This window comes from Rutilus rutilus (genome assembly GCF_951802725.1).
Source record: "Rutilus rutilus genome assembly, chromosome: 3".
Taxonomy (NCBI): Eukaryota; Metazoa; Chordata; class Actinopteri; order Cypriniformes; family Leuciscidae; genus Rutilus; species Rutilus rutilus.
Window position 1 is genome coordinate 30,141,164 of NC_140211.1, and position 14,156 is coordinate 30,155,319.

The window sequence follows — 14,156 nt, forward strand, 5'->3', positions numbered from 1 at the left end:
CAGTATTACCAGCATCCAAAACAAAACATTTTCAACCAGTTTTCCCATTTGACTGCAATGGGGAAGCCAGTTTACTCAGATTACACAATGTGTTAAAGTAGATCAGCACAGCTGTGTATTGTCTTGTTCTTGCTGAAGTTTATTATTCAAAAATCATTGCTGTTGAAAACAAAGGCGAGTCCAAGTCATGAATGGAATTGCATCCCAAACACTTTATATCTTTTACAGCTGTCAGTTGGGATGTAATTCAGTCAGACACATCACCGATAACACTCAAAGGCATTCTCTTAGTGCAGATGCTAATGCACATCATATGAAATGTATCTCACCAGAACCTCTTCCAAAAAATACTGAATGGCTGTCATTCCACACGAATGCTTGCTGAGGCACATCTGTTCCTCTCTCTCTCTCTCTCTCTCTCTCTCTCTCTCTCTCTCTCTCTCTCTCTCTCTCTCTTTCTCTCTCTTTCTCTCTCTTTCTCTCTCTCTCTCTCTCTCTCTCTCTCTCTCTCTCTCTCTCTCCTCTCTCTCTCTCTCTCTCTCTCTCTCTCTCTCTCTCTCTCTCTCTCTCTCTGCTTCCATTTTCACTTGTGCTAATTGCTGGTTGTTTCACCCAAGCCCACAGCACAACGGCAAGTTCTGCCAAGGCCCCAGTCGACTGCACCAGCTGTGTAACACCAAGCCATGCCAGCCCAATGGAGTGGACTTCAGAGCTCAGCAGTGCGCCGAATACAACAGCAAACCCTTCAGGGGATGGTACTACAAATGGAAGCCATACACCAAAGTGGAAGGTATTTGGGAGATATTTGGGCCTTAATGCATTAATTATGAACAAAAGCAAATGTCTCATTAAGTCTGTCCCTGCCAGCTTTTTTGATAATTTTCACAAAAATTTCCTGGCCTCCAGAATATATATATATGTATATTGTATGAATATCTGATCATGCAATATATCAAAACAAAGAACAGAGCCTCTGCTTTAAAAAAAAAAATATATATATTCTGGCTACATTAATTTGTTTTTTCAACACTTGAATGAGGGTAAGTTTAATAAAAAAAGCAACATTTTGAACAAAAAGTCACAGCCTAGGTCCGTATTGGTTTCAGAACGATGATCAAAACATAGATGGAGTATATCGCTTTCATCAACTCCCCCAAAGCTTGCACAGTCTTGTAGCTCTTCCTGGGTCGACATTTCATTCGGTAACGATAGGCAGTTTTGATTTATATGATGTGTAATGTTTGATAATCGCGTTATTTTACATGTGCATAATATGCGTAATAGCGCCCCCTACCATAAAACAGTGAAAACATGGATTGGCGGAAATGTCCTTAAAGGAGAACTCCGGTCAATTTTAACATTGAGCTCATTTTTTTGTAAATTTGGAGTGCTGTCAATACAGAGAACAACGACAAAAATCGGTGTTGCCTACACAATGTTATCCTCTTTTTAAAATTTGCACCCTGTTGACTTCAATGGGGCAAGTTTTAAACCTGCTTTTAGCCTCTTAACATCCTTGATGTGTCATTACAAGTGCACAGCTAATGTGAGTGATTCCTTCAGAGTGATCACGGGTGAATCTGACTGCAGTAGACGTGAAAGATATTAATAAATATGATGTTATTTCAGCCAGCGCACATACCTGTATTTTCTTCCTGTTTTCGGTCGAAGTCCATAGTAATCGATTGTCGAGTTCACGCGCGTGATCATAGGTAACTAAACCTATGCGTGTGAACTCGACAATCGATTACAATGGGCTTCGACCGAAAACAGGATGTAAATACAGGTATGTGCGCTGGCTGAAATAATATCGTTTTTATTAATATCTTTCACATCTACTGCAGTCAGATTCACCCGTGATCACTCTGAAGGAATCACTCACATGGCTGGGCACTTGTAATGACACATCAAGGATGTTAAGAGACTAAAAGCAGGTTCAAAACTTGCCCCATTGAAGTCAACAGGGTGCAAATTTTAAAAAGAGGATAACACGGTGTAGGCAACACCGATTTTTGTCGTTGTTCTCTGTACTGACAGCACTCCAAATTTACAAAAAAATGAGCTCAATGTTAAAATTGACCGGAGTTCTCCTTTAAGTTGCGGGAAAGTGTTGTGTCATAAATGACGGAAAATTACATCAGTGACGGGGAATGAGTTAACGAGTGGAAGAGAGCACAGGAAACAGTAATATTGTGAAATTTTATTACAATTTAAAATAACTGTTTTCTTTTTTAATATATTTGTAAATGTAATTTATTCCTGTAATGGGAAAGCTGAATTTTCAGCATCATTAATCCATCCTTCAGTGTCACATGATCCTTCAGAAATGATTCTAATATGCTGATTTGCTGCTCAAGAAACATTTCTTATTATTATTTTCAATGTTGAAAATAGTTTTACTGTTTAATATTTTTCTGTATCCTTTGATGAATCGAAAGTTCAAAAGAAAAAACATTTATTTGAAATAGAATTTTAATCTATCATTATAAATGTTCTATAAATCTAATGCATCATTGCTGAATATAAGTACTAATTTCTTAAAAAAGAAAAAGAAAAAATCGTACTGACCTCAAACTTTTGAATGATATATGTAACCTCATCAGACAAAATCTTACAACAAACCTCTAAAAAACATTCATCCTTGACCTTGCCTACTTTGAGGGGTTTTAATACCCTCTGATATCTGACTCAGCTAGAACAGGTGTGTTTTTAAAATAGTAATCATTCCCATTTGTTTCTGACAATATGTGTTGAGATTGTTACATCGGACAAACATATTCCACCCAAACGATTTATCTCACCTAATGTGTGTTGACTGAGCAGTGGATGGATTTGGACTGGAAACATGTAGCCACTCGTTCTGTGAGTGCAGTGCACTGATCAACCCTGTAGACAGGTTTGTACCTGAAAAGGACCCATTGAGGCTGTTTATGTATTTGGGCTTCCTTATGAGTTAGTGGGCTGGAAGTGAAAAAGGGAAAGGATAAGAACATTTGGGTACCACCCTGTCAGTTTCTTTAAAACTAAAGAGAAAGCCTAGAGAGGAGATGCTGAGCTGTCTCCTGGTGTATCCAGGCGTGTCAGTGGGGTAATTGGAGCTCCATTCCCTTATCAGTAGAACATGTCTGGCCTTGGTGTTCTTTCAGTGACTAGTACAGGTGTTAGGAAGAACTTACCCCTGTTTGACTGGGCTGTTGGCGTTAGATCAAATTGGATTAAACGCTGACGTCTTCTGTTGATAAGTTTCACTTGGCCTTTACTTTTAGGGACATTAATTTTACTATTGTTTGGTTTCCCTTTCAGCTGCACCTTTAAGCCTGTAACATCATCGTGGTTTTGCAGAATTTAAATGAAGTGATTTACTTCGAAGTAAAAGCACAAGAATTATGATCTAATATGTTCACAATAGAAGGACAAAACAGGTTCATACTGTGCTGCTGTATTGAACAAGCCTGGGTCTGTTTCTTCTGACTGGGAAGTGTGGATGCAGATGCATCTCTGATAGGTCCATATTTTTCTCTCGGTGGGAGAGTTGGATAGAGCATTCCCCTACCGTCCCTCTTGCATTCCAGCTTTATAGGCCCATTTGTAACAGAGTTTTAAATTTTAGTGTAACATATGTTTTGTGGGGATGTTCTGTACAGCATGGCGAGTCTTCTAGTTGCTTCACGGCCAACCATACATAGCTTACACATGCCCAGTAATTAGCACTAGACCGTAGTACACATTTGCATTGTGTCTGCTTTGAATAAAAGATGCATGATGGAAAGCAAAGTTCTCTCTTTTATGTAGCGACTATACAACTACACAGACAGACATAATTTTAAAGAGAAGTTATTTTATTTTATTTTATTTTATTTTATTTTATTTTATTTTATTTTATTTTATTTTATTTTATTTTATTTTATTTTATTTTATTTTGTATGCAGCAATTTGTGTTTGAGCAATCCAATACTCAAGCTCAAACTACTTGACCTATAAAATGTGATATGGTAATCATTCATTTTTTCTGGGTTTGTGCATGTGTGTCAAAGAATTGTTTTCCATTTGACATAAAAGTCCACCTGCATTTTGTATGAAAAAATGTTCATAAGATCATTGCTTCATATGTCTTCATGCATGAAACTTCATAGCAGATTGCTGAGGTGGAGAGCTTAAAAAGGTCTAACATAAAACCACTCTGAAGCTATAAGATCTAATGACCCTATTCATCTCCTATCTAGAAGAGGACATCTGCAAACTGTACTGCATTGCTGAGGACTTTGATTTTTTCTTCGCTATGTCCAGCAAAGTCAAAGATGGGACGTCTTGCTCTGACTACAAAGGAGGCGTGTGCATCGATGGGATATGTGAGGTATGTGAGGAGATGCAGATTATGAAATAGTCATATTTCTGGCATCACATTTACCACAGATTTTTCATTGGTTATGTTCAACAGGCCTAATGGGCTAAACTGAGCATGTCAGTTTGAAAATTTCATTTTAAAAACTTTTCCTGTGTAGCCGGTAGGCTGTGACCAGGTGTTGGGATCAAATGCCACTCTAGATGCCTGTGGGGTGTGTAAAGGAGACAACTCCACCTGCAAGTTCTACAGTGGCCAGTATACCCTTCAGCACAGAGCCAATGGTAAGGTGCTTTTAGAGGGTTTTCCTTTCATACCTTCTGACCTTCTCTGACAAATCAATATTTGGAAGAGAATAACAGGCTTCAAGAGACAGAAACAATGAGTAAATCATTATAAAATAATATAAATATGTCTAAAGCATTGGTTCTCACCTGAGGGGGTACACAACATGACCCTACAACAAAATATTAACAATGTATTCTTTACTAAAAATGTATTTTCTAATATCTGCAATTTGAATAAATCTTTATGCATCTATAATAGTCTTGCGTTTTTACATTGGCAGTGCAGGTATAAAAAGGCAATGCTGTGTCTAATAACTCAAAGTGTACAAAGCCCAGGACGTCCCCTGTAGGAGAAACCAAAACCCGGAAATCCGAAGGCCACTGCTTTGCAGTTTGTTCCCTCAGTTGATAAACCATCCTCACAAATTATTAAATTGTTCCATCGGTTTCCATGGATTGATAAACCATACCCATGAGTTTATAATCCGTGCTCTCAGATACCTTTAGTTTTTGAAATCCGTCCCCACAAATTCATAAATTAAAGGTACAGTTTACAAATCTAAGTGCATGGATTATGATCTCATGAGTACGGTTTATTATTCCGGGGGCACGATATGTCAAACCAAAGAAACAATTGAAGAATTTGTACAGAATTTGTTATAAACGGAGGGAAAAAGCCATGGCCACAGATTTGCAGGTCTTGTTTTTTGTTTTTTTCTCCTACAGGTGACTTCCAACACTCCGTACTATGCGTGCCAACCATAATTTTATTGGTCCATGTATAAATTGTTTGGAAACCTTGATACATATTTTTCAGGATTCTTTGATGAATAGAACATTCATAAGAACATCATTTATTTGAAATAGACACACTGTAAAAAATTTCTAACCTCCCTAACTCAAAATTTTCTAGTGACTGATAACATCTACATTTTTCAATTGGCCCAAGTGAAAATCTGTAAATTTAATTTTATAATTTACAGAATTTCACTTGGGCCAATTGAAAAATTTAGATGTTATCAGTCACTAGAAAATGGCTTTACTACCATTATTGATCAATTAAATGCATCATTGCTAAAAAAAAAAAGTATTAATTTCTTTAGTTAAAAAAATGAAATCTTACTGACCCCAAACTTTTGAATGGTAGTAGTATATGTGTGAAAGGGACAGTAAAGGGACTGAATTTTGGAGGATTGTAATTAGGTGGTACTTGATTGTTCTGATTTGATCAAAATAGTTTTAGAGCTAGTGGCCCAGAATGAAATAAAATATGCTAAACTAAACTAAACTAAACTAAACTAAACTAAAATAAAATAAAATAAAATAAAATAAAATAAAATAAAATAAAATAAAATAAAATTCTTGCAGTATAGGCAAGTCTGTGGGCCACTTTAGAGCTCCTCTCTTCAGGCTTAACAGAAAACGGTAATGTATTTTTTAGAGCACTTTACACAGCAAGAGCTCTGCAGTCTGGCACCTCTTTGCTCTAAAGGAGGTGATAATGCATCAGCTCAAAGATGCCTGTTTTCTTTGGGCCTAAAAAATGCAGAAACTGCAAAAGTGAACAGACATGGCAAACCTATATATATATATATATTTTTTTCTCTCTTCAGAGTATTACCCCATTGTGATGGTTCCTGCTGGAGCGAGGAGCATCAGGGTGAAGGAGATGGAGATCTCTACCAGCTACCTTGCTGTCCGCAGCCTGAAGCGCGGCACCTACTACCTGACGGGGGATTGGACGGTGGACTGGCCGGGCAGATTTCAGTTCGCCGGCACTACGTTCAACTATCAGCGCTCTTTCAACCGGCCTGAGACCTTGTACGCCACAGGCCCCACTAATGAGACCCTGCTCTTTGAAGTGAGTGACCCCCGTCCCCGTCTGGCCTGACACCTGTTAGCGAATTAGCCATGACAGGGTCTTGGCAAGAGTACCGTGGCCATTCGGTCAGATGAAAACAAGGCTGAGGGACAGTGGGCGGGCAAGAGAGAAGAGAAACAAATGAGGGAAAGATAGAGAGAGAGACAGAAGAGAAGGCACACAAATGAGTCAAACGGGCAGACTAACGCCTCTGTTTGGGATTAATTGCAGGCCAGAGCCGACATGGTCATTGTGACTTTCATCTTCAGTATGTGGAGATTCAAGATCAAACGGTGCGACATTGTGAATAGCACTAAGCTTTGAACTTGCTGCACTGTGTGCTCTTGCTAATGGGCAGCACAGGGCACCTCTTACATGATGGCTGACGAGTGTGGGTTCAGATGACCATTGAGGTTAAGTCATAGTAAGGGCGCTTCATATATCTGCACAAACCTGAAGTGCAGATGAGAAAGGGATATAATTTGATTTCAGAAGAATCATTTAAACCTTTATGCCATTGTGTCCTGCTGTAATAGATCAGTTCTGTGGGATATGTAATATTATGCTTGTTCTTGGGAAGAGAATTTACTTATCCATGATATAACTGTATATATACATTACAATTAGAAATGGATTTTGTTACCTCCAGACCAAGAAAAAAATGTGAGGAAACAAGTTTTATGTAAAACGTGGGAAAACAACTTTGCTTACATTGAGTTTAAGGGAAAATGAAATGAGATCTTGTCAAGATTTCAAGTAGAAGACGTTTGTTATATCGAGATGTAGAGATGTTATGACCATGACAACCCTAGTGAAAAATACATATACCAAAATGTATTTGAAATACATTTATGTTATGCTAAGTATACTACAAAAACATTTACATATTTATGACCTTAATATAAATAACCTGCAATTGTACTTTTGGTATACTAAATTGATATACTGAAAGTCTGCTAAATTGGAACAACTAATTTTGTACGTAATGCACTTTAGTTATTCAGAAATAGAGCTGAGGTCCAACTAAAGATATACTTAAGTATTTGATTGTGCTAAAATGGGACTATTGCAAGTATACTTTAGGTACACTTTAAATATATTGCATTTAAAGATTGATATGTCAGTAAATATGCTAATAGATTTATTCTATACTTAGTATGAAATAAATGTATTTTAAATACATTTTGGTATAGGGTTTTTTCACTAGGGAACATAAGCCTGAAATAAAGAATAATGCTGTAACACCAAAACAATTCAATTCTGCTGAATATTTTCTGAAATATTTGTTGTAACCATCACAAAATGTTACATCACAGAACATGTTTGGATTTCTTTCTGTTGTTCACTTACCCATGCTGCACACAACAAATGCTGATACATTATGTACAGTATACTTACAGTCTTTGCAATCAAACGTCCACATTTCTTTTGTTACCAACACCTCAAACTGTTAAAAATGAATTTGGTCTTGATAGTACTGCAGGTGTTGTGTAAGTGAGTTGTATAAAAGTTAAGCATGCTTCACTTAATACACTTTCATTTTGATCTTATTTTCTGGCCTTTGATCTGCACAGTACTCAACCTGTGTGTTACGTGAATGCAGCATTCCCCTTTATCCTACATGCCCTCTGTTCATTACATTTTCCCCAGGGTGGGCAGTGGCAGCAGAGGTCTGATTTGCAGATGAGTTGGCATTAATCTCTCTAAGTATGCTCTGTAATTTCAAAAAGAAGAGGAGGTTAGAGAGAGATTAAAAGATTAAGATTTCTGCAATTGAACTCAGTAGATCAGAGAGGCTTGGAGTTGTGATTCGAGGGAAGCAGCTGGTCAATTATGCTTGACTGGATCTCTCAGTCTACCCTTCTACTTCAGCTTCAAGACCCTTATTGAATGCCAAGGAAAATGCACTTTAAGAAATGTGAATGTACGCTTTGACTTGGTTCCAGAACTTGTAATCAGCTCAGCAAGGTGGATTGAGTGGCACTAGACAAGACATATCAGAATGTTCCCTTCAAACTTCAAACTTCTGATTGAAACACTCTTTTCATTTTCATTTAGGTATTGACATTCTTGTAGCATTCCTGTAACAAGCATAGCTTGTAGCAAACCCAGACTGAACAGAAGAAATTCCCCAGAGAAGATTTCCACATCAAAGAAGGTGGAGCCTCAGAGCACATATACCTATTACGTAATCGCCATGGACCAATCATAGTTTGAAGGTGTTTACCAGCTGAAGCAATCTTTTCCGGAAAGTTCAGCATTTTTCAAACTCCCGAAAACAAACTCCAATCGAACTTGAACTCATTGTGGCCTGATTTTGTTCAAAATGACATCACACCAGTTTATTCTTTGATTTTGCTTAAAGTACAGTATATTGGGGCCTTTATATGTGGTATCCATGCTCCCATTCATCAGTCTTTCATCCACTCTTTTTTCTTTATGATGGGAGAAACTTCTACTCTTCTAGCCAGGGTACAGATGGATTTTTGTGTAGTAACCCTATACTGGGAGTGCTTGATAATGAACCTGTCCAAGTGGTCCTGTTCAACAGAGTTCAGTAATTGCCCCAGATTTTCCGTCATTATTTAGAATGACTAGGGTGAAAGATAGTAAGGGGATGTCTAGTGTGAGAATGGGAACAGAAGCATGCAATTAAGCTTTTATTGCAACATAAGACAATATAAGACACAAGGAAGCAATATTTGCATAGGGAATGATGTTTGCATGTTGAATTGATAATCAGAATTGTGATTCATGTTGCATATGTTAAGACTGAAACTCTAGACTTCCTATATCAGAGCACAGACATGTTGCAATGGACTCATGTGGGTCTTGACCCTGGATCAGAAGAGGTAGAGTTTCTCCATGTGTTGTATCCATAGTCAGATGGCTAGCCGGATCACAGATGGATCAGAGACCTCCTCCTGAGCCTGATTCTGGAATAGCTGCTCTGTGTTCAGTGCCAACTGTAAATCTGGACCTGCCTTGAAAAGGCTAGCGTGCATGGCCTCATGGATCACTTCCAGGGCAATAGATTCAGCCTGGATGCTCGGAAAGAAAGTGAGCCAAAAAGTTTGCTAACTTGCCACTGTCTTTCAATATACTTGTTTTACTTCCTCTGGAAATCATCTATCCTTCAAACACCACCTTTGTTTGATTTACACAATACCTTCTGATGTTCTGTTGATAGACTCTTTGCCCCTCTACTACAGGTCTCTTGCATCTCATTGAACTAAAAACATGAATGCACACAAACTCATGCCTCTCCATCCATAATATAAAACATATAGTCACAACACTAAACTGAACCCAATTTTGGCTTGTAAAGAAATTGGATGGTTTTAGCTAACCTGTTAATCTGGCAGAGCACTGAGGCTGGGTGAAGAGTATTTATCGTGTTTATTGTGACTGACTTAAAGATAATCTTCCCACATCAGCAGCAGCCTGCCACACTCTTCCTGTTCAAAACATTAACTCACTGAGGGCAAATCCATAGTAATTAGAGGTTGGGTGGCATCTGCCTAATCCACTACTTCAGTTTTCACTCTTACTTACGAGAAATTTGGGCTGCCTTGCAATTACTGTTGGCTTGTGTAAACACTGCTGTAACTCTTCAGTGAGTGCAGTGACCCTTAGTATTCGATCCTTGTTTAGCTGCTTTGTTTGTACTTTCTACATATAGTTTGGTGGTTTACCAGTTCCAGTGAATTTAGTGTCATTGCATTTTTTTATTACAAATAGTCTGAGGAAAATCCCCATGTGGCAAAGCCTAAGTAAAAAAAAAGAAAAAAAAAAGCTCTTCTTCTTGTCTGAGGACTTTTCCACTCCATTAGAGTTATCCTCAGGCCGTCCTCACTGGCCCTGGGCACATATTTAGTGAGAAACCTGCTGAACTTCCTCTGTGGTCTAGTCTCACATGAATGACTGTAAGATCTTCTCCAGGAACAGCCACCAAAACTATAGCATACAGGCCTAATGAAACATAAACACTGATGTAAATCTTCCTGGGAAGTTAAGTCTCATTGTACACCACTATATGAAAATATTCAGATTCACCCAACCCACAGTTTGGTCCACTTGTGCCGTTTTCCAAGCTGACAAGCTTCATTTCAAACACATAGACAATCTAATTTAAACATCCCTCCAGTGCAGCATCACTAGGAACACTGTGGTGTCGTCTCTCAGTCCCAATGGAGCTATAGCCACAAAACAGCACCAGACACTCTGGCACCTTCTCCCTTGCTGGAGAAGACATTCAGAAACAAGTTAAATTTCAGTTTGACTGAAGCAATAATTTAAGTGTTTGAAAATGTTATGAAAATGACTGAAATCAGTGTGTAGTGTGTACTTGAACAGTAGTGTGTACTTGGATGGACAGAAACCTGTCACTTAATTATAACTGACCTATGATTATCTCTCCTCCACAGATTCTTCTTCAGGGTAAAAATCCTGGTGTATCATGGGAGTATACTTTTCCCCATCCAGAGAAGAAGCACAACTACACTTGGTCTGTGGTGCGCTCTGACTGCTCAGCGCCTTGTGCTGGGGGTGAGTCGGTGCCAAATGTACGGTACATGTTTGTTTTTTTGACACAAGTGTGAGAGAGCGGAGAGTTTTTGTGCTTGTGTGCTGTTGAGAAAGGAAGTTTATGAGTGTATTTGTCCAGGTCCATCAAATGCACCTTTGTGAGCAGGACAGAAAGACAAAAGTGTGCCCCTCCTTCCCTTCAGACCTCACAATCTCATTGGCTCATCTCTGTGGTAGTGGCTCCTCCATTCACAGTCAGTTTTCTCTGAGTGTTGGTGGCAGACAGACAGCACTATGACATGCCCAGAGCACAGATCTCTATCTGTGCTCTCACACAGTTTCATTCATGCTTTTCTTTAGAGCAGACCTCTGGGCAGCCCCTCCTGGCCTCTCACACTGACAGAGGCCCAGCTTTGTTTGCCTCAACAGAAGCCACACTACAGTACTGCCATTCATCCTGAGCTCCCATAATCCCCAGAAAGACCATTCATGGACAGTGTGCTCCAAGCTTTCCTTTTCAAAAAGTTTGCTCTGATGATGCATTCATTTATCTGAGATGGATCTCTACAACATATCCAAAGAGAGTAGATGCAAAGTGTTTGTACTCATCCGCCATGCCATCTGTTTCAAACTCTCTCTCAGGTCGGGTCTCGACGAAAGCCCTTTGTCTGCAAGATCAACACACGCAGGTCAACTCTTCGCTCTGCAACCCTCAGACCAGACCTGTGGTTGGCTCTCACCTGTGTAACACACAGCCCTGCCCTGCCTAGTAAGAGTCTCTCTCTCTCTCTCTCTCTCTCTCTGTCTCTCTCTATGTGTGTGTGTTGTGTCTGGTTTCCCTGTGCCATACTTGCTTGAGATTTGACTATCTTTCAGTTCATTAGATAGCACTCCTGAGGGTGCTGGCTGTGTTCATTGTGGCCAGGCAGCGCTCACGTCCGCACATCGAGAATCGTTTCGTCCAAACCCTGCCGGAGAGCCGCTTCAGGGGATCGAGAATGAATCTCGAATAATACCCAAAATCGGTCTCAAGAGGCTGGTTCCCTTAGTAGAATATTTCAAAGCATGGCAAGACCTGCCAAATATTTCTCCTTGGGTCCTGAGCACAATAGAGAAGGGTTACAGGCTGCAGTTCGATTCCGCCCACCAAAATTCAGCGGGGTGGTGTGGACTGCAGTCGACCCAGTGCACGGTCGGGTATTGGAACAGGAAGTAAACTCCCTGCTGGTAAAGGAGGTCATAGAGCGTGTTCCTCCTCCGGAGAGGGAGCCTGGGTTCTACAGCCGCTACTTCATAGTTCCCAAGAAGGACGGGGTTGCGCCAATTTTAGATCTAAGGCACTTGAATTGGTCTCTGACGAGATTCAGGTTCAAGATGCTCACTATTCCCATCATCGTGAGTCAGATCAAATCTGAGGATTGGTTTGTCACGATAGATCTAAGAGACGCATACTTACACATATCCGTCCTTCCATCTCACAGGAAGTTCCTGAGGTTCACTTTCGGGGGCGAGGCATTCCAATATTGGGTTCTTCCGTTCGGCCTAGCTCTCTCCCCTCACACGTTTATCAAATGCATGGATGCAGCTCTAGCTCCTCTGAGGCTTCAGGGTATCAGGGTGCTAAATTATATCGACAACTGGCTTATTATGGCACAGTCACAAGAGCTGGCAGTTCAGCATCGAGATGTCGTCCTTGCCCACATCCAGAGCCTGGGGTTGAGACTCAACACGAAAAAAAAGCGTGTTGGCACCAGCCCAGAGAACCACGTTCCTGGGAGTGGTGTGGGACTCAGTCATGATGCAGGCACAATTGTCTCCTGCACAGATCGAGTCCATCCTGGCCACGGTGACCAGAATAAAGCTAGGCCAAGCCATCACTGGAAAACATTTTCAGAGAGTGTTATGGCTCATGGTAGCAGCGTCCAACGTCATTCCATTCGGCCTGCTGCACATGAGGGCCCAGCAGTGATGGTTGAAGGCCCGGGGAATGGAGACCTCACACCGAGGTGGTGAAGACGATATGCAAGAGGTTCGGCCCAGTGGAAGTTGATTTGTTCACATCTCGAGGGATGTCCCACTGTCCACTGTGGTTTTCTCTCACCCATCCAGCCCCTGCCGTTGGATGCCATGGTACAGACGTGGTCGAGGCCTAAAGTGGAATGTGTTTCCACTTGGTGTAGAGAGCGTGAGATGGACCCAGTTAACTGCCCGGTGGCTTCAGTGCTGGAGTTCCTCCAAGATCGCTTCTCGGCTAGTCTTACCCCGTCCACACTCAAGGTGTATGTGGCTGCCATTGCGGCTTTCCACGCTCCTCTGGGTGATGGGCCTCTGGGGAGACATCAGCTGGTCATACGTTTCTTCCGTGGGGCTTGGAGGGTGAGACCTGCAGCTCGTACCAGGGTTCCGACATGGGACCTGGCAGTGCTTCTCGAAGGGCTGATCGAGGCCCCCTTTGAACCTCTGGAGTCGGCTGAGGTCAAGAACAAGGAAGCTTTTTTACTAGCCATTACTTCTCTGAGGAGAGTTGGAGACCTTCAGGCGCTCTCAGTTTGCTCCCATCTTGCATCCCAGGCCTATGTGCCTAAAGTGCCTTCTAATGTGGCACGGCCTACAGTTCTGCAGGCTTTTCATCCCCCACCTCACGTGACGGCGGATGAAGAGAGACTTAATTTGCTCTGCCCTGTCAGAGCTCTCAAGATATATATTCAGAGGTCCTCTTCATGGCGAAAGTCAGACCAGTTGCTGGTTTCGGGTTGCCCAAGAAAGGGCTTCACGCTTCTAAACAGACCATCAGCAACTGGATCGTTCAGGCAATATCTATGGCTTATCAGGTGCGCAGTTTGCCTTCACCTGTGGCCGTGAGGGCTCATTCAACCAGAGGCATGGCGTCGTCTAGAGCCCTCCTTTCAGGGGCACCGATCCAAGGATGGGCCACCCCTCATACTTTTATCAGATTTTATAGCCTGGACATTCCTTCTACACCAGGCACTCTTGTGCTCTCGTCCTAAGTGTGCCTGTGCGCAGCTTCAAACTGGGAAAGGCAGGGCTTGTTGTGGCATAGTGGGTACTCATTCCCCAAAGTGTCGTATCAACGCAGTTCGAGTTCCCTCGAAATGGAACGTCTCAGGTTACGACTGTA

The 14,156-nt window shown here is 41.1% G+C and overlaps 1 protein-coding gene across 1 annotated transcript in view; it reads left to right on the forward strand.

Annotated features, from left to right (window-relative positions):
• Positions 1-14,156, forward strand: part of adamts18 (ADAM metallopeptidase with thrombospondin type 1 motif, 18) — a gene marked incomplete at its 5' end in the record, with an annotated part of 66,113 nt that overhangs the window by 39,071 nt on the left and 12,886 nt on the right. The window contains 6 exons of the mRNA XM_084404325.1: positions 618-790; positions 4,224-4,354; positions 4,503-4,626; positions 6,243-6,490; positions 10,918-11,038; positions 11,660-11,786. Of these exons, the coding sequence (XP_084260451.1) occupies positions 618-790; positions 4,224-4,354; positions 4,503-4,626; positions 6,243-6,490; positions 10,918-11,038; positions 11,660-11,786 (924 nt within the window). The remainder of the gene's footprint in view (positions 1-617; positions 791-4,223; positions 4,355-4,502; positions 4,627-6,242; positions 6,491-10,917; positions 11,039-11,659; positions 11,787-14,156) is intronic.